Source organism: Folsomia candida, unplaced genomic scaffold (genome assembly GCF_002217175.1).
Source record: "Folsomia candida strain VU population unplaced genomic scaffold, ASM221717v1 Fcan01_Sc040, whole genome shotgun sequence".
In the NCBI taxonomy this organism is placed as follows: Eukaryota; Metazoa; Arthropoda; class Collembola; order Entomobryomorpha; family Isotomidae; genus Folsomia; species Folsomia candida.
This window is the reverse complement of record NW_019091232.1, coordinates 74225-95915: the sequence shown is the minus strand read 5'-3', so window position 1 is coordinate 95915 and position 21691 is coordinate 74225. Positions and strand designations below refer to the sequence as shown.

Here is a 21691-nt window from a genome sequence, read left to right as displayed (position 1 = left end):
GTATATTTTGGAAATTTTTAGTGGATTAATATAATTAGATCTCTTACTCCTTGTCCGTGGTACGAGTGTAAAAATTATTTTACACAACTTTTTAATCACTGTATTTTATTTTTTACCATGTTAAAATATCGATAGGTAAAAACCATTACTCATGCAAGTTCATTTCATCATTCGAAAGGCTGGTGGCTATGTTAAAAGCATTAGGCAAATTGTAGGTTTTGGTGGAGCTCTCGCCAAATATTTCGCGATTTTGCACCGCATGTTCTATAAGCAAGTTTTAGTTTCATTAAATTCTCTGTCGATTAAGGCTCTTTGGAAGGAAATCGAGATGAGATATTAATTGAGGTTCCCTTGTGAGACAGAGTTTGACGTAAGTACGGAATAATTTGAAGATTTGCGATTTTTTAACATCATCAAGCCAGATCCCAATACAAGTACGTTTTTTGTATAAATTTTATGTTAAAAATCAAATTTCACTCAAAGTTTACCTGCAGTTATAGACCCAAATTTTGAAATTTTGTTACCAGCTAAATAAAACGACCTACAAAAATAAGTTGGAAATTTGCCATTCCTAAAAATGACAATTTTTCGATTCGAATTTTATTACTATGTTTTACAAATTATTAAAAACAATTTACAAATAAAGTTTATTTGTAGTTATAACTTTTTTTATGCGAGTAGAGTTTGATTTTAACGACGTTACCGAATAATTGAGAAAATTGCTATTTCTGAATTTGATTAGATCCCGATTGTATTATTAGCTTTTACAAATTTAAGAAATTAAAATTTTGGTAATTTTAAAAATTTAATTTTTTTCACGGAAATTATTGCTGCAACGAGAAATTTTTTATTCAGTATAACAATTTATGTGGTCCCAACGTATTTTGAATGCAGAGGTGGACGATCTATGTCAAAATCATTTTCAGATTTCTTTTTAGTTAATGTAGTTAGTTAATATAATTCGATTCAAATTTTAGTATTCTATTGTACAAATTATTAAAATCAATTTTCAGGAAAAGATTGCTTTCAGTGAGAGATAAAAATTTGGAAATTTTGTTACCAACTAAAATTTTCGAACTGGGCAGAGTTCGACGCCCTTGCAGAATACGTTGAAGATTTGCGATGATTGAGTATGGTTAGATCAAATCGTCGTAGAAATTTTATGAATTTATAATTATCGGAATTTTCAAAATAACCCTTATTTTATGCAATTACTGCAATCGCTACAATTTTTAATTCGGTATAACAATTTCCCACTTATCTTCAAAATGTTTAGAGGTAGAACATGTGTGACAAAATAATTTTGAGATTTGCGTTTATTTTAAGTAGAACAGAATTTTGGTTTTATATATTTTTTACAAATTAGTAAAACAAATTTCACGGAAAGTGTATTTACAGTGATAAATCCAAATTTTGATAATCCCTCTATTCTTTTTTAGTGACAATTGATTTTGATCTTTTGAATCTAGAGTTGGACGATGTGCAACAGCAAAATAATTTTGAGATAACTAATAACTCCCATTTACTTATTATTTGAAATTTAGTAAGATGTTTTACATTTTTTAAAAACAAATTTCATGAAAAGTTTACATCTAGTGTGATGAATCATAATTTTGAGATTTTGAAATTTTGTTACCAGCCAAAATTTTTTAAAGTGTGCAGAATTTGACGTCGGTATAGAATAATTTGGACAACTCATGGGGGGTGATACAAGTTTACAATTTACTTTACGTAACTTTACGTAACATTTCCTACACTAACTTAAGTTCAATTTAACGACATTTATAATTTCACCCCCACCCTCTTGAATTCACAAGAAATTTGAGGTTGACTAATATAATTAGATTAGGGGGTCATAGTTTGATAAAAACCTAAAAATTAATTTACGAAAATTCTTCATAATTTTATACATACCAGGTCAAAAATTTATCCCGATTTCGGACGGAAGATTTTCATTCACATTCAGTCATTTTAGTTCAAATTCGTTTCATTTTGTTGCATTTCTCACTACGCCTCATGAATTAAACATAGTGTGAAAAATGAAGGAGTGAAAAATCCTTGCATTCATAATAATTCATCTGAAATGAAGGAGTCCTTCAGTCATTTTCATTCAGATGACATGCAAAAAATTCATTTTCGTTCAGTATCATAATGAGCGAAATGAATGAAAATGAACAGGTATGATTTTAAACTAATTGTACTTTCCATTTAATTTTTAAATATATTAAAATCTCCACATGTAAACACCTTTTTAATTTAATGGTCGTCCGTCGAATCCATCGTCGAATCCATCATCTAATTCATTTAATTAATCCAAATTCTGCAAATTATTCTGTTCCGACGTCAAACTGTGCTAGAAATAAAATAAATAAATTTTTAATTTTCGAGGCAATGTTCCCCAATTTAATTTTTGCAAGGTTGAATTTTTCTAATTAAATATTGCGCTTTTTTCATAATTTCTAAAGAAACGATGCATTCACGTGATGCGTATTATATTTATTATACAACAGTTACGCAATTGCTTACACTTGCAATTGCTTACGCAAGTCAAATGATCTCCGAGATTTGCGTTAACTTATTATTTAAATTTTAGTATTATTATGTTTTACAAATTATAAAAAAACAGTTTACCTAGAGTCATATACCCAAATTTTGAAATTTTGTTACTAGGTAAACCTACCTTCAAAATTAATTTGGAAATTTGCCATTGCTAAAAATGAAAATTTGTCGATTCAAATTTTAGTATTGTTTTACAAATTATTAAAAACAATTTTCACATAAAGTTTGTTTGCAGTGACATATAAATCGTGCAATTTTGGTTTCTACAACTAAATTTTTTGAGCGAACAGAGCTTGAGTTTGACAACGGAACTGAATATTTTGGAGATTTACTATTACTAAATATAAATAGATCCTGGTTGGATTGGATTATTATTTTTTACAAATTGAAGAAATTAAAATTTTGTTAATTTTAAAAATTAAATTTTTTGACGGAAATTATTGCTGCAGCGAGAAATTTTAAATTCAGTATAACGATTTATTTGTATGTGATCCCAACTTATTTTGAATGCAGAGGTGGAAGATGTATGTCAAAATCATTTTCTGATTTTAGCTGATATAATTCTACTCAAATTTTTGTATTATGTTTTGTACATTATTAATCAATTTTCAGGGAAAGACTGTTTCGAGTGAGAGATTCAAATTTGGCAATTTTGTTACCAACTAAAATTTTCCAACTGGGCAGAGTTCGACCCCGTTACAGAATACGTTGGAGGTTTGTGGTTGCTCAATATGGTTAGATCGAATTTTAACCACTAAATTGCATGAATTTATAATTTTGGAAATTCTCAAAATAAATCGTATTTCATGGAAAGTATCACTGAAGCGAGAAAATTCAAATTGGATATCTTTTTATGTTGTCCCCAACTAATTTTAAAGTTCAAGTGTTGTACTATACGGGTCAAAATAAGACATTTACGTTCATTTATTTATTATAATTAGAACAGAAAAATGGTCTTATTTGGTACAAATTAGTAACACAAATTTTCACGGAAAGTTATAAATTGTGATTTCCGGCTAAAAAATTTGTGAAGTGTATAGAATTTGACATCAATATTTTTGTAATAAAAGCGTTTGGAAATTTCAAGAAATGAAAATTATGGAAATTTTCAAAATAAATCTTATTTCACGGATAATATCTCTGCAGCAAGGAATTTCAAATTTGAGAACTTTTTATGTTGCTCCCATCTTATTTTGAAGTTTTTTAAGTTACAAATTAGTAAAACAAATTTTCACGGAAGGTTTACTTAATCCAAATTTTGCAATTTTTATATTAAATTTGAATTCAACATTTTTTGAAGTGCAAAGAATTTGACGCCGTTACAAAATAATTTGGAGATTTCCTATTTATTAATATTGTAAGATCCATATGGCTTGGACATCTGCTTTTTCTTTGGATTCGAAATTTAGTGTTTTACAAATTATTAAAAACAATTTTCACGCAAAATTTACTTACACTGAGAGATCAAAGTTTTTCCATGTTGTTACTAAAATTGTTTTTTAATGATACAGAGTTTGAAGCCGAAATGGAATATTTTGGAAATTTTGAACTAGTTAATGCAATTAGATATTTAAAACTAATTATTTTATGTGGTAATACTTAAAAAGTTAATTTCATAATTAAACCATTAACTTTTTAATAATTTCCTATACCCACTAAATAAAGTTGAGCACGGCCTGTTGAGTAAAACCGAATTGATGAATTTTTATACACCCTTGACGAAACATTGCTCAGTCATAAACTAAAAATTATCCAATGAGGTTGCACTAATCGATGTTTAGACAAGGTTGCAAATTTTGTAATAACAAATTGTGCAAAATTGACTTTTAATAACTTGCATTAATATTGTCACAATTGTGGTGTAATTTTTACACAATAAGATTAAAATTAGTGTACGAATTTTCATTTAATTGTGAAGTATGTTAAATATTATTGGGTAAAAAATATCATTATCCAGTTTAGATTTAATCATATCAGTAAATCCAAAATCTCCAAATTAATCTGTTCCGGTTTGGGGTAAAAAAATAAATTTTTTTATCTAGTTAAAAGTTTTACTTTGTGGCGCTTTTAATTTTGTTAACAACTAATTTTTTTTCGGCAGACGGATTTTGACGACGTTACAGTTCAATTTGGAAATTTCCCATTGAAAAATATGGTTAGATTTACTTGTGTCGAGAAATTTTAGAGTCGATATAACAATTTATTTTGAATTACCACGATATATTCACGTATATAATTAGATTGGTAGTTAGTAATTGTCCCATCCAAATTTTTCAAATTATTCTGCTTCGAAGTCAAAATTGACTAATTTATTATTTTATGTATATTCTTAATTTTTTTAGGCACTGTTCCCCATTTAATTTTTTAAGGTTGAACTTCACGTATCAAATTGACAACAAATGCTGAGCTTTTTGTTCAAAAATTGTAAAAGTAAACAATGCATTCACTTCGAATTTTTTTTTGAACAAAACTTTGGAAAAAATCTAATCATACTAGTTAATCAAAAATTTCCAAATTAATCTGCTCCGGAGTCAAAATCTGTGCAAAAAATAAATTTATTAAGATAAAATTATAGTTAAATTATTAAGATAAAATTATTCACAATTTGTGAGGTATTGTCCTCCATTTTATTTTGACAAAGTTGAATTTTACTAATAAATATTGAGCTTTTTCATATAAATTCTAAAAAACGAAGCATTCAGTTCACGTGGTGCGCATCATGCTAAATAATTGTTTATTCAAGTCAAATCATCCCCGGGATTTGGGTTTACTTGTTATCCGAGTTTTAGCATAGTTTTTATTACAAATTATTAAGAACAATTTGCATGAAAAATCTTTTTTCGGAGTGATGAATAAATCTTGCAATTTAGGGTTTTGCAACTAAATTTTTCTAAAATTGACAGAGTTTGACACCGGAACGGAATAATATGGAAATTTTTAATGGATCGATATAATTAGGTCCTTCAAGTGTAGTGGGTAATGTTTAAAATTAATGTACGCATTTAAAAAATAACAATTTCTGAAAGACTAATTTTCATTTAATTTATTAATTAACCATTTTACAAAGTCGATAAGTAGAAATCATAATTAAATTATATAAAATCGTATCAAATTGTCAATATGGTCATTTGCTCATGAAAATCATTTGCTCATGTCAACAGTCACATATTTCGCAAATTGATCATCGCAACATAACTTGCGAAGTTTTTCGAGACGAAATTTCGCAAAAATTTTGCTGGAAAACCAAGCGATTGAAATTTACCCAGCAATTGGACATGTTCATATATCGCAAAAACTCGTCCTCTCCATAACCAGCACGAGAAATTCCAGAAATCCTTGCACACCGTATCAAAAGAGGTGTTTTAGTAAATTTGCGAGATTTGCGAAGTCATATTTTGCGAATCTCCTCACGACACGAATATTTTGATCCTCGCAAGTTTGCTAAATGAGTTGCGATGCGAAGTAATACGTTGTCGTTGAATACGCCTAATGCTAAAAAATAATTTACGCATTTTTTACAAATTTTCTAATTTCGTCTTTCATTTTATAACAAAATTATAAAATTTAGGAGTAGAAATGACACCTAAAGTACTATCTGTGGATCCAAAATTTCCAAATAATTCTATTCAGACGTTAAACTTCGCAAGCAACAAATTTGTGAAAATTCTAAGTTTTTGAGGCATTGTTCTACACTCCTGACTCCACTTAATTTTTACAAGGTTGAATTTAACGCATCAAATTGATAACAAATGTTAAGCCTTTTCTTCATGTTTACAGTAAACATTAAAGAAAAGCTCAAAATAAGTAACTTATTTTCTGAATTTGAATAGTACATCTGTCTTACAAATTAGATATAACAAATATTTTTCTCGTAAAGTTTGTTTGAAGATAAATCTTGCAATTTTGTTGCCAACTAAAATTTTTTAACTGGACAGAATTTGACGCCGGAACGGAGTAATTTGGAAATTTTGAATATATAAAAATTAATAGATTGATTGATTTCGTAATCTACTTCAGATGTAATCGTATTGGTCAATTTAAATTTGCAAATTCTGTTCTGACGTCAAACTACATACAAATAAGTTTCTTAAAATTATTAATTTTTGAGGCATTGTTTCCCTACTGATTTTTACCAGGTTAAATTTTCCTCAGTAAATATTAAACTATTTTCATAAATTGTAAAAAAACGATGTATTCACGTGATGCATATTGCACGCGTATCTTCTGGGTTGGGTAAATTTATTGCACTGCGAAGCAAGCCATGCAAGAAATGCGATGTGAAAGAAATGGGAGGTGCAAAAAATTCAAGAAATGCGAGGTGCAAGAAACTGGGAGAAAGTGCAAGAAACAAGCACCATCTAGCCACGCGCTGTATGAAGTATTTATAGCGGCGGGGCGCTTATTCTAGCGCCTTACATTTCTTGCAGGTCAAAATATTTCCCTGAAAGAAACCACTTTCTCTCCCTTATTTCTTGCAAGTGGTTAATACTTGCAGACGAAACACTGCTTATATAATTCCTTACGTAATTCAAGTGATCTCTGCGAATTACTCACTTTTAATTGAAATCCACTCCTACAAACAAACAGAACAACAACGTCAAGTTGTTTGTAAACAGTGGAGGTAAACACTTGTCGAGAAAAATCAATTAGTTCTCAGCATCTCTCGTGTCACCAAGAAATTTTAATTTATTCTTGGCACTGCTCTTGTCATTTTCGTACCGTTTTTTTCTGGATGCATGGAAATTCTCAGTGTTGCAGCCTTGTTTAGCCCGAGTCAGGGTGTTATCAATAATTGAAGTGTAACGACCACCATAATTTTTTTTATAGATTTTGAAAATTTTAGAAATTGATTCCTAATTTTTAGTGTATTATACGTTTATCCAAAATTTTAAGTTTATTGGATAAGTTTTAAATAATACGAGTGTAGTCGATAGACGGACAGACAGAAAACCATGACAGGTGCATAAGCCTTGATTTTGCCTAAAAATCGAGCCAAATTCATATGTACACGTACCAAGTATAGAATTTAATAAATTGTACCAAGAAATTAGGGATGACGGTAATTGATCGATAGACAGACAGACAGACAACCATGACGGGTACACAAGCCCTGGCTTGGGCTAAAAAATCGTATCGATGTATCACACACACGTACAACGTAACCGAATACAAAATTTAAACAAATTGTACCAAAAAATTGCCTTTGGATAAGTTTTACCAGCTTAATCGATCGATAGACAGACAGACACAATCACAACGCGTACATGAGCCCTGACTCGGGCTAAAAAAATCCAGCTACATTCATATGTGCACGTACCTAATACACAATTTAAGCAAATTCTACCAAGAAATTCTGGACAATTCTTACGTAGCGTCCCCCCTGCAGTAATCCAGCCAATATTTTAAGTCATCAAAGATTTTTTTGAAGCTGATGACGCATTTACATATTCGGTGAGAGGTTTGATCAACAAATCGTGGAGAATAATGAGCAGCAAGCCAATCCAACAAATTGACAAGTATTAATATCTTTATAAACGTTGAGCTGGAACAATGCACTGATTATTTTGTAATTGCAAATTACAAATCTTGAGAAATTGCTAATTATTCTTAAAGTTGGATTCGATGACTCATGGCTAAATTGTCCAAATCAGCAATATTTGTAATCATTTATCCGCTCTCAGACATTATTTTAAAATTCTGGACGACAAATTTGTAGTCAGTGAGTTGATTGATCGAATGGCGTCAAGTTTTTTGAGCCAGTTTCGACGAGTTCCAATTTTTGTGAAAGTTTCTTAAACTTGAGATCTTCTCCTTCAAAAAGTGTCAAAATCTGGATCGTATATTTTTAAAATATTGGCAACTCGCTGCTCTACAAATTTATCGTTTTGAATTTTAAAATAAATTCCCAGAGCGGAGACATGATTAAAAATGTGCTGCTAATTTTAGCGATGAATCATCGAGTCCTATATTAAAGTCACAAGTTACCGTATTTCTCAACTCTGGGAAGTTATTTTTAAGATTCTGGTCCAAAAATTTGTAGAGCAAGTCGTTCCAAATTTTTGTGAAAATATACACTTCAGATTTTGACACTTTTTGAAGGAGGGGATCTCAAGTTTAAGAAGCCTTCAGAAAAATTGGAACTCGTCGAAACTGGTCAAAAAACTCAACGCCATTCCATTAATCAACTCATTGACTACAAATTTGTCGTCCAGAATTTTGAAATAAGTTCCCAGAGCGGAGGGATGATTAAAAATGTGCTGATTTTGACGATGAGTCATCGAGTCCAACGTTAATTTGTGAAAAGTTCAAAGAAAACATAATCCTCAAAAATCTGCAAAATTTCCTTACCTTTATGATCCAAAGTAAAGCGTTAGAAATGCAGAAATCTGCCGTTCGCGTGAATCGGTCCAACTCAAATGTTCACAATTTGGGGGGACGGGGGACCTCACTTAAGTTGCACTTTGACGAAGGAAGACGCGTCTCTGCGGCGGCTATGATATCGTCGTTCGATACCCAGCAGGATAAGCCGATGTCAAACTTGTGTAAAATTCTGACCAAGAATAATTACTCTGAGGCTGGGTAGGTAATCATTTTCGTTTAGCTACGGTTTTTTTTTAAAGATTTTTTCTATTTTGAATTTGAAAGGAAAATTTGAAAACGAAAAAAATTAAATTTTGAAAAACTATAAGAAGTTTTTCGATTTTAATTTGAGTATGGTTTTCAAATGATCTAACCCTCATTTGTTACTTGAAAGCCGACAAATTTTAAAAATCGGATTCCAAATCTTACATAAAAAGTTAACTCAAAACCTGAATTTGAAGTTAACAAAATTTTGTTAAAAAATGCCAAAAATTTTAAATTATAAATGTAAAGAACCAAATTTAAGTATAATCCAAATCATGCATAAAAGATTAAATTATATCCTTAATTTGAAATTGAGAGCAAAAGTTTAAAAAACAAGTTTAATCAAAAATAATTACTGTGATGCCGGGTAAGCAATAATCATTTTCGTGTATATAGCTACGTTTTGTTGTATAGATTTAAACTACTCAATTTTGGATTTGAGAGGAAAATTTCAAATTTTAAAAGGGAAGACAAAATTCAAATTTGGAAAACTATCTGGTGCTTTTCGACTTCGACTTTGAGTCTAGAGTCTAGACTACAAGATTACAATATGCATGGTTTATTTATTTCATGAAAATCAACATTTTTTAAAAATTGGACTCCAAATAATTCATATGCTGAAGTTAAACTTGAGAACAAATGTTTTATAAAAAAAATCTGACCAAAAATAGTTACTGTGAGGCTGGGTAAGTAATCCTTTAGTGTAAATCTGGCTTACCTAAGCGGCCTGTGTTTTGGTATTGGTTTGAACTAATCGAATTTGAATTTGAGGGGGAAAATTTTAATTCAAGGGGGCAAATTTAAATTTATAACGGGAAAAACAATAATTACATTCGAAGCATAGTTTTTCGGCAATATGCTGAGATACTGGAACATCTATATTTTATTTATTACTTCAAAATCAACAAATGTATCAAATTGGATGCCAACTTTTACATAAACAAACTCGAACTCGTACATACTTTGAAGTTGAGAAAATAAAATTAGTCTCAAAATTGCCAATAATTAGACTCATAATTACATAAAAAGCCAACTAGCACATTGATTTTGAAGTTGATTTTGAAAATAATTTTTTAAATTCAAAAAACTTCAATCAAGTTCTAACCCAACAATCTAAACTGTATTTTTTTTTATTCGACAATTAACAAATTTTTAAATTTGGCCTCTAAATCTTACACAAAAAGTTAACTCAAATACTAAATATGAAATTGAGAACAAAATTGTTTTTAAAATATTAAATTTTAAAATTAGAAATATTGAAGAAGAAATCTAAATTTTCTTTGTGACTTAATAATAAACAAATTTTTCAAATTGGACCCCAAATCTTACATAAAAATATGAACTTACTCTGAATATACTCCACTAAATTCGATTTTGACAGATAAAAAATTGGTTTCAAAAATACGAAAAATTTCAATTTTCAATAATGCGGAACAAATCTCAGTTTTATTCGTCACTTGAAAATTCAAACTTCAGTCTGGGTTTTAAAAAAATCGTATACATTCTATTTTTTTAATTGTTAGCATTTACCAACGTAAATGAGTTCGCATTTACGTATAAATATACGTAATGTAATGTAATGTAATGTAATGTAAAAATACGTAATGTAACGCCAGTATAAATAGACTCCACTTAACAATCACTCAATTTTGATTCTGAGAAATAAAAAATTGGTTCCAAATATTCAAAAAAATATTTAGAATTATTTTCGAACAAAATCTTACTTCCGTTTGATCCTTGAAAATCAACAAATTTCAAAAATTGGACTCAAAATCTTACTTTTAAAACAGGAACAAACTGAATAGAGTACATTAAATAAATGGTTAATTTAGATTTTGAGAAATACAAAATTTATGTCTAAAATGCGTAAAGTTTAGATTTCCAGGAATTCAAAACAAAATCTAAATTTTATTCGTTACTTGAAAATTCACACTTATGAATTATTATCTGAACAGAATCTAATATTCCTAATTGCTAATTGAAAATCTTTAATTTTTTATAATTGAACTGGAAATCTTCATAAAATACGAACTCAATAATTTATCAAATGAACAGTTAATTTCGATTCTGACAAATAAAAAGTGCTGTCTAAAATGTGAAAAACTTGTCAAATCAATCAAAAAATCTATAATGTTTAAAAATAGGAATCCCAATCTTGCATAAGAATGCTAACTCAAACATTGAATTTGAAGTCGAGAACAGAATTAGTTCTTAAGCCACTAAAAATTCAAATTATTCAAAGGGTAAAAGCAAAATTTTATTAATTTCTTGAAAATCTAAATTTGAAATCAACCAAACGAATCTAAGCTTTATTTGTTTCTTTAAAATCACTAAAATTTCAAAATTGGACTCAAAATCTTAATGCAAAAATTTAGAATTACAATAATTGATAACGAAAACCAAATTTTATTCGTTACATCAAATATTAAATTTGAAAAAACAAGTTGACAAAATCGAATTTTGCAAATTAAAAAAAATTAATTTCCAAATTTCACATAAAAATATTTACTTTGAATAATCCACTGAATAGAAAGTCAATTTTGATTTCGACAAATAACAAAAATTGGTTTTTAAAATGTGAAAAAATTCAAACTAGAATTATTTGTTATTTGAAAATTAAAAACTTTAAAAAAAAATTTACTCCGAACTTTACGTAAAAATACAAACTCTGAATATACTCCATTAAATAAGCAATCAATTTTGATTTCGAGAAATTATAAAATCGGTTATATAAATTCGAAAAATTTAAAATTACAACAATTGAGAACAAAATTCAAATTTTGTTCGCTACATTAAAATTAACAAGTTAACCAAATCTAGTATTTTTAAGTAGTTATTTGTCAATCATTATTTTTTTAAAAATTGGACTGTACATCTTACATAAAAATATGAACTCTGAATAGATTCAACAATTCGATAAATAAAAAGTTAAGATTGATTTCAAGAAATAAAAAAATGGTTTCTAAAATGTGAAAAAATTCAAATTAGAATTATTATCGAACAAAATCTCAGCTTTATTCGTTACTTGTAAATTAATTTTTTTTTCATTTGACTCTAAGTTTTACATAAAAATACGAACTGTGAGTACACTCCATTAAATAAACGGTCAATTTTGATTTCGAGAAATTATAAAATTGGTTATTGAAATTGGAAAATTTTCAAATTATGATAATCGAGAAAAAAAATCCTAACTTTGTTCGTTACATCAAAATTGAACCATAATACGACAAATTGACAAAATCTAATGTTTTAAATAGTATTTGGAAATCATTTATTTTTAAAAATTGGAGTACAGATTTTACATAAAAATACAAACTCTGAATAAACCCAATCATCCATCAAATAAACATTCAATTTCGATCGTAAGCAATAAAAAAAATAGTTTCTAAAATGTGAAAAAATTCAAATTATAATTATTGTCGAACAAAATCGTAGCTTTAATTGTTACTTGAAGATTACTAAGTTTTTTAAAATTGGGCTAAAATCTTGCATGAAAAATCTAACTCGAAAAATGAATTTGAACTAGATTTAAAATACTAACCATTTCAAATTATAATGTATTGAGGATGAAATATAAATTGTCCTTTGAATTGACCCCGACTCGGAGAAATAAATAATTTGCTATTATTATGCGGAAAATAATTGAGAAAGATCAAAATTATGTTTGTTAAATTTTATTCGAAACATTAACTTAAACAGCGAATTTGAAGCTAATGCAAAAATTAGTTTTAACATGCCAGAAATTTCAAATTAGAAATTTCAAATCAGAAATTCTGATTCAGAATTATTGTTGAACAAAACCTTACCTTTATTTATCTATTACTTGAAAATCAACATATTATTAAAAATGTACCCCAAATCTTCCATAAAAATATGAACTCCGAAAAGAACCCACTAAATAAAATGCAAATTTCGATTTCGAGAAATAAGAAAAATTGATTTGCAAAATATGGAAAATAATTGCAAGCAAAACCCAAATTTTATTCCTAATAAGTACTTGAAGAAATGGATCAGCGATCTGCATTTCAATTGAGGATTGATGCTTTTACATTTTTTATAAATTGGACTCCAAATCTTACATAACAAATTTAACTAAAGTTTTTGAAATACAAAAATCAAAATCGGAATCAAAATTTCAATGGATGCTTAGCACATTTTAAAAAAATGAACTCAAGATCTTAACTAAAATTTTACATAAGAGATTATTTGTTAAAATTATAATTACTCGAATTATATTATTCAATTACCGTAAATACTCTATTTATAGCCGGGGCTAAAATACAAAACTGGGTGTCACAGACCCGGCTATAATTAGAGACCCGGCCAAATTTTGTTCCGCGCAAATTTTTAAAATTATAAAATCACTTTTTGTCATGATTAGATGCATTCTTGGTCAAATGAAATTAACAGTTTTGTAAATTTTGACCTCATTCGTGGATTCACCGAATGTACAGCATTTTTGGATGGGCTGTGAACAGGAACAGAGCTGATAAGACGGGTCATAATTAGAGACCCGGCTATAATTGGGGACCCGGCTATAGTTAGAGACCCGGCTAAAATTTTTAAATCTTGGTCTCTAGACCCGGCTATAATTAGAATAGGGCTATAAATAGAGGTTTTACGGTATGTGATGAAAATTCTATGAACTATAAAGTATGATATGTTGTAAATGAGGTAAAGTGGGAAATATTTTCCACTTGATGGGGTTTGATCTTATTTTGCTAAAAAAATGTAAGGGACTGATTTTACGTGAAAAATAAATCCTTATTATTATCAATATTATAAGAGTCTGTCTCTTTTCAAAATTATCACCCCCACTCACCAGCGACACTCTAAATCTTACATTTAAAAAACTACCACTCTAAAACTAAACTTTAAAAAGTTTCTAAAATGCGGAAAAATGTATAGTTTGATCTAAATTCTAATTAGTATGTGGAAATTATCAAATTTTTTGGAAAAATTCAAGTCCATATCTTTAAAAAATTCATAAAATCCGTAAAAAATCTCTCTTTACAAAATTATCATACCACCAACCAGCGACAGTCTAAATCTTATATAATAAAAAACCAATCCAAAAAGTTTCTGAAATGCCGGAAAACAAATAATTTGATCAAACTCCTAAATAGTATTTGATAATTTTCATATTAAAAAATTGAAATCCAATTGTTTAAAACTTAAAAAATTCTTAAAATCCATAAAAAGCCATTAAAAAATTTGTCTCTTTACAAAATTTGTACCACTCACCAGGGACACGACGGTACTGGCCTCCACCCCGTCCCCCTTCACCCCTCCGGTCCCCCTGAGGGAGATGAGACATCGAAAAGTCGCATCTTCCACCTCCATCGCCACGACCGGGTTGGGGTCATCCCTGCCAAATCTGGATGTCAATAATGTGACCCCAAAGGTCACCCCTAGCCCCATAACGCCACCCGTAAATGGAGGCGGTGGTGGTACTGGTGGCCTTTTGGTCGGCGTGGTCAAACCGGAACTCGTCTGCCCCCGGAGGGAAAGCAAGAGCAAGATTAAAATCATTTCGGACCATAAGCTAATGACACCTTTTGGGGACCACGCTTCCCTGAAAAAGCGTCAATTAAGTGGGACCACCAACGTCACTGGTGTGACGAGTGTGACGAAGACTGGATTGACTAAAGGGGTGACTAAAAAGGTGTCCACTCCGGTAATTTCGATGAAGAAAAATAAGGCAGTGGTGGCTGACCCACAAAATGTGAATTTGTCGAAATACTTATGGATTAATTGGACAATTGAGAGTAAGTAATTAATTTACGATAAATTATTTATTATAAAAATCTTCAAAAATTTGCATATTCTTAATCATTTATCCCCTCTGGAAATTTATTTTAAAATTCTGCACGACAAATTTGCAGTCAGTGAGTTGATTAATGGAATGGCTTTGAGTTTTTGAAGGCAGTTTAAACTGAGATCTCCTCCTTTAAAATGTGTCAAAATCTATCTAGTGCATATTTAAAAAAATTGGGAACGATAACTCTACAAACTTACATCCAGAATTTTCAAATAAATTCCTAACGAAATGATTAAAAATGAGCTGATTTTGGTAATGAGACATCCAGTCCTATATGTGTTAATTGTTCCGTAAAATTAATTATTCGCATCCTTTTTAGAAATCATCTTTGGCGTCCTCATCTCCTATTTGATCTACCAAATCAAAGAAATAAAACCCGCTCCGGTTGCGGAAGAGCCGTAAAAAAGATCACGATAATCAATCAATTGTTTTCACTTTCAATAATATGTAATTATCTTATGTTAAAATGTTGTTGAATTTTACTCCTTACGCAGATGGTGGAAATGGTTGGTGGAGAAAATTCTGGACAAATTGGTTCGTATACATAAAACTAAGAATGGAGGTCTCCAAATGCATGCGATCCGCTTTTTGGCAAAATCGATTACATATTTAATTAGGATGAAATTTGCGAAAGACGCGGTCGTCCAATGGGAACGTTTGGCAGAGATATTTGCATCCCAAGAGGAGAAAAGCGCAGTAAAGTTTACAAAATTTACACTTTACAAATTGTCTGTACGTTTTCTCCTCTTCGGATGCGAATATCTCTGCCAAACGTGCCGATTGGGAGATCGCGTCTTTGGCAAATTTCTTCCTAATTAAATTTGTCATCGATTTCCACTATTTTGCTCAAAATCGGATCGCATACGCTGGGAGACCTTCATTCTACCCGACTAAAAATAAACCTGGAATGTGGACAAGTTATTTAAATTTGGTAACAATTTATGCATGCATGTAGGGTCCAAAAGACCTTTTCGTCTTTGGCGTCATGTTTCTCTTGGCGCGTGTCGGAATTCGTGGGTTGGACGTTTTCTCGAGAAAGTTGGAAATATCGAATAACCTTTTGCAAGAAGAGAGACGTTCTGAAATGAACGTCCGCCTCCGACAAATGAGGCTGAATACGAGGCACGAAATTTGGAAAACGGTGACGGACGGATTCACAAAGGTTTTAAAATACATTACAAATAATCCGAATTGTCGTAGTTTTTTTAGCAAAATGTGTACAGTAAACTTGCGAGATTTGCGAAATACGTCGTCAAAATATGTATAGTATTTTAAGCTTAAATGTGTCCAGGCTATAAAAAGACGGAAATCTGAAAATTTTCTCACTTTTTTTATTATTAAAATGTGTACACTAAATTTGCGAGGTTTGCAAAATACTTTGTTAAAATCTATGCATGTACATAGAGTGTACTTAAGGCAACGTCTTATCGCAACTGATTTAGAACACTTGCGAATATCAAAAAATTTGTGTTTTGAGGGGATTCGCAAAATATGACTTCGTAAATCTCGCAAATGTACTAAAAACACCTATTTTGATGCTGTATCCAATATTGTGACGGTGAGGATGAGTTTGCGAAATAATGTTACGAAATGAGACCATGCCCATTTGCGAAAAAAAATCCCTCATGGTTATCCAACCGTAGTTTTATGCAATCTCGCAGACTTCACAAGTTATGTTGCTCTGTTCATATGCGAGGTTTGTGAAGTACTTTTCAAAACAAATACAGTATTTTGAGCTGAAAAATGTCCAGACCTTTTGCACCTACAAACATACGAAAATCTGAATATGAAATTTCATATAAAGAAATTAACATTTTATTTCTGCTAAAATACAGTGTATTCACGATTTAATGGGAAAAAGCTTAAAAATCAAAACATCCTTAATCCTTAAAAATATAGAATTTTAAAAATTTTCTTTACCACCATTAAAAGTTATTATCGGCTCCATACAAATTTTTTTTCACGATTTGTCAAAAAACGGCAAAGTCTGACACCGATGAAAATGTTTTATCGATGTTAAAACACAAAAGGTATAAAAATTACCGATCCCTTAATCTTTTTTTTCCTTAAATTTTGAAAACAATAAATTTTTACATGAATTTCTGGGGTTGCTACACCCACAAAAAGACGAAAATCTACGTGGAGAAGGCAGCAGTCGTACGAAAATCGTGTTTTGTCAAGAAATTTCTTCCATGTGAAAATTCATTGTTTTCAAGATTTAAGGAAAAGTAATGAAAACAAGTCCACGCAGCATTAACAAAATTCCGAGTGGTTAACAAAACTTTGCGTTAATTTCAAAATTCTGAATTGGCAAAAGGACATATCAGAAATCCGTAACATTAACATGAACTCCATACTCATATTCTAATTTAGATTTCGTTCAAATTTTGTTGCAAAATGTGTTACAACTACGGTCCCAAATTTACGGCTATAGCTGGCTATTCAGAACATTCCCAATTGGTTTAAACATTCGGAATAAGTAACGAATTGTATCTAGCGATTCCGCTAGATCATTACACCTATGGATTAACTTAAAATTCTAACCAAAATTCCATAATTCGATCGTGGCATACTAATACGGAAAATGCAATTATTTTGCAAACTTCAGCACCTAGGAAAATTGGGGTCAGAAATCGAGGCAGCGGCCAAATTCTAGTGTAAAATAATTTTTAAAATTATTTCCCGCGATATTTGACCAAAAGTTGGACTAGTTTGAATCAAAATCCAAAATTTGCAAAAAATTCGCACATTTTGGCTCAGATCTCAAAATCCACCAATGGGCCCCCCAATTTTATTACGGATTTTTGATCTACTCAATTTTACGCAAATTTTAAGGTATCTAACTAGAAAATAGTTAGAGCGCGAAAAAAACACTATTTCATTGTATATATCTATCTTAATAAAAATCAGACATCTATGATTTATAGATTCTCAGGATTTTCACATTGATAAAGCATTTTTATCGGTGTCAGAATTCGTCGTTTTGATAAATCGTGAAAAAATCTTTTTTTTGAACTTATGAAAACCGATAATAGCTTTTTTGCTGTAAAGAATTTGAAAATTTCAAAGATTATAAATTTTTCATGTATTGTTTTCAAGATTTTTTATGAATACAGTATTTTGTCCCCGATAAAAAGTTAAGTACTTTCTTGACAAAACCCGTATTTTCGTACGACTGTTCATATCTACCTGTTCAAATATTAAGTTTTCATTCAAAGCCAGTCATCCCGCCCAATTTCAGACTGAACATTTTCATTCATTCAGTCATTTTCTTTCAAACTCATTTCATTTCACTTCATCCGACTTCATTTCTTATTTCGCTCCATGTATTAAGCATAGGGTGAAAAATGAAAGAAGTGAAAAACCCTCTGATTCACAGTCATTAATCTGAAATGACGGAACCCTTCATTCATTTTCATTCAAATGACAGGGATTTCATTTTCATTCACTATCATAATCAGTGAAATGAATGAACGTAAACAGCTATGCTACTGTTGCCTTCTCCACGTAGATTTTCATCCTTTTGTGGGTGTAACAGCCCCGGAAATACAAACCCTGGGAAGAACACAGCATCAAAATACTGAATTTGTGATAAATTAATACATAGATCGTGACCACCGTGGTGCGAGCTGTTGCCCCCTTCGGCATAGCGGAAGAGGTCGTTTCTACCGTTTTGGACATTGCAAGAGGCAGAGCGCGCGATAAGTCGGCCGCCGCTGCTGCCGCAAAGAAGGAGAACGATGCAAATTTCGAAGTGGATAATTTTGCCACCACGTCGTCGACGACAAGTAAAAAATTCAGTTATGACGGAAATGGTCATCGTCGCGTGGTGCAGACGAGCTCATCTCCGTTTTCGGTGGGTGTGCCGACCCATCCCCGGGTTAATTTAGGATTGGGCGGTCCCGCCCCGAATAATCGGGGATGTGGTGGGACTGACGGGAAACGAGGGCTTACGACAAGTCGGACCAGTGGAAAAAATAAGAACGACAAGATTCGTGCATGTGTTTTGGAAGATTGAATTTATTTTAAAATATTTTTAAGTTTTGGAATTTTATGGTTGGTGATGGAAATTTTATTTTAATTGTTTAAAAAAAACTTGGTGGTGGTGGTGGTGCTTTCAAAATATTATTTCAAAATAAAAACTAAAGTTTACAAATTAATCCCGTTATTTTGAAATAATCTTGTATTAATTTTGTCATTAAAACTAAAAAGGAAGGAGAACGATATGCGAAGGTTGACGTGAATACGCTCACTATTTTAAAATCTTGTGGTGGGTGGAATTTTATCTTACTTGTTTAAAAAAGTTTGTGTCAAAATAACATAATACATACATATGCGTAGGCGTACCTTAAAATACCTGGACCCATCTTAAAAGTAATACATAGTTCCTATTTTTGTAAATGCCTTACAATTCAAGCATTTTCAATCTGCATGTAAATAATCGATCCATTTCGTTCGAGTATATGTAGCATAAATTTTCTGATAATTTTTTTGAAGTCAAAATTTTTTAATTTAAAATTGGCCTTGTCATGTCATATTTTTTATTACCGGACGGACATGCAATAAATGCCAAAATGGGTGACTTTGACACTGTAATGTATTCCATAATATTATCCACCATATTTCAAATCATCTTAAAATATGTTAAATGCTTCAAACTAAAGATTGCATTTTGTGATTGTCTTACAAATTTCTATCGGAGTGAAATTATGTAAATTCGTCGCCATTGATTATTGCATAATTTCTGGGGCTACTTATAAAATTGGCGTATTATAAGAACGTGTTATGATGTGAGATCAAAATTTTGGAATTTTGTGGTGGTGGAAATTTGTATTTTTATTGTTTAAAATAATTTGGTATTGATGGTGGTTTCAAAATATTGGTCGAAAATAATATCGGAACTTCATCAATTAATTTTTTATTTGAAAACAATCTGTAATTACTTTTGTCATTAAAAATAAAGAAGGAGGAGGATGCTGATTATGATGGAAGATTGACATTATTTTTAAAATGCTATTCTAAAATTTTAGGATTTTGTGGTGATGGGAATTATATTTTAATTGTTTAAAAAAATTTGGTGTCGGTGGTGGTTTCAAAATAAAGAACGTCCGGGAATGAATGGGAATGGTCTGAAAATGTGGTCATAAAATCACAATGAGTTATCGGAATTTTAAACTTTTTGCATATGTATAATACCAAATACGTACCTACATAATTTAATTAATAGCTAAGGCCGCCACACCCCCGTTGGCGACTAGTTCGATTTTCTTGCGAAGATTTTTCATTAAATTTTTTCCCGAAGTTTTTGCCACTTCCGAGGTGATTTTCTTCCATCGTCCTTTGAATTTTCGAAAGGTGTCAGGCACATCTTGAAGCCGGGAGTATACTGACTTAGAACGTGCCCAGAATTTTTCGATTGGGCGGAGTTGGGGTACATTAGGTGGGTTGATATCTTTTGGTACGAAATCAATATTTTTCTTTCTGAGGTACTCGGTCACTTTCTTTGCATAGTGACAAGTGGCGAGGTCAGGCCAAAACAAAACTTTATCATTTTTGTGAAACCTATTAATAAATGCTTCCAATCCAGCCTTGACGCAATTTTTCAGATAAATATCTTGATTGATATTCCCTTCGAGAACTACCGGGTCTGATACATGTCCGTGACTGGAGATGCATTGCCAAATGCAATATTTCTTTGGAAATTTGTCTTTTTTTCGTACTTTTTCTTCATAAGCCACTTCAGAGGGATCCGAGCTATGAAAAAAATGACGCCCTGGAAGATTTGAAGGGTCAACCGGAACATACGTTTCGTCATCCAGGATCACTACTTTTCCACGCATTTTCTTCAACAATTTTTGACAGCAATCCTTGATCCGACTTTCTTGTACGGGCTTGTAATTTGGTGCAGGTTTTTTGGTCCTTGCTTTGATTCCTAATTTATGGACCTTAATTTCCCCCAGGTAGCTTTTGGAAATTTTGACTTTCCTGGCAGCTACAGCTACTGACGTTGATGGCTTGGTTTTGAAAATTTTTTCAATTCTATTTTTCACTCGAGTGGTCGCTAGCTTCGCCGGACGACCAGCTGGCTTCTTGAATTGCACATTTTCGGAATCCTTGAACTTTTTTATGTAGGAATACACATTTGAACTTGGAATTCCTTCCTGCTTAAAAAAGTTCCAGGTCACCTTGGAGTCTCGGTTGGCTGTCGTGTTGTAGAACTCCATCACTCGTTTTGCTAACAGCTCCCTTTCAAACAAGCTTCTTCTACCCTTATCCATTTTTGAAATTTAAGAGTGATATACCAAATTGACCCTAATGAATTGGGCTTTCAGAAATTTAAATTATTATAGTTCGCGGGTTTATTGATTTGTCAATATACTCGCTAGAGCGCGCATTCCCATTCATTCCCGGACGTTCTTTATTCACAAAAAACAAACATTGAATTTTACTAGTTGAACAAGGGTCTTCAGTAATCTTTAATTACCTTCAATATTAAAAACAAATTCCATATTTTGTAAATGGCTTTCAAATCTTACGTTTTTATTGTTTTTATGAAAATAAATTCCTTGCGCATACTGGGTGAAGTGAAAAGGTCACGTCATAAATGTCTAAATTCCCTGGAAATATGGGAACAATTTTCCATGGACCAGTACCGTTTTCATTACAAATTGTAATTTACAATGCCGA

At 31.0% G+C, this 21691-nt stretch overlaps 1 protein-coding gene across 4 annotated transcripts; it reads left to right on the top strand.

The window, feature by feature from the left end:
• The first annotated feature begins 7545 nt into the window (after window positions 1-7545).
• Window positions 7546-19969, top strand: LOC118433069. Of its 4 annotated transcripts, none has more exons than XM_035844646.1 (7): window positions 7546-8010; window positions 8864-9138; window positions 14431-14951; window positions 15324-15402; window positions 15499-15538; window positions 15960-16166; window positions 18612-19969. In XM_035844646.1, the coding sequence occupies exons 2-7, from the start codon at window positions 8912-8914 to the stop codon at window positions 19020-19022; spliced, it is 1485 nt and encodes a 494-aa protein (XP_035700539.1). In that variant the 5' UTR covers window positions 7546-8010; window positions 8864-8911; the 3' UTR covers window positions 19023-19969. The 4 variants fall into 4 exon arrangements, with proteins under 4 accessions (XP_035700539.1, XP_035700536.1, XP_035700538.1 ...); XM_035844643.1 differs by lacking the exon at window positions 7546-8010 and adding an exon at window positions 8018-8171; XM_035844645.1 differs by lacking the exon at window positions 7546-8010 and adding an exon at window positions 8059-8125.
• Window positions 19970-21691: the final 1722 nt, after the last annotated feature.

Bases quoted from the DNA above. Each gene is read 5' to 3' on its own strand.
- LOC118433069 (XM_035844646.1), top strand. From the start codon at position 8,912: ATGATCCAAAGTAAAGCGTTAGAAATGCAGAAATCTGCCGTTCGCGTG. The intron at 9,139-14,430 runs GTAGGTAATCAT...ACCACTCACCAG, and splicing joins AATAATTACTCTGAGGCTGG to GGACACGACGGTACTGGCCT. The intron at 14,952-15,323 runs GTAAGTAATTAA...CATCCTTTTTAG, and splicing joins GATTAATTGGACAATTGAGA to AAATCATCTTTGGCGTCCTC.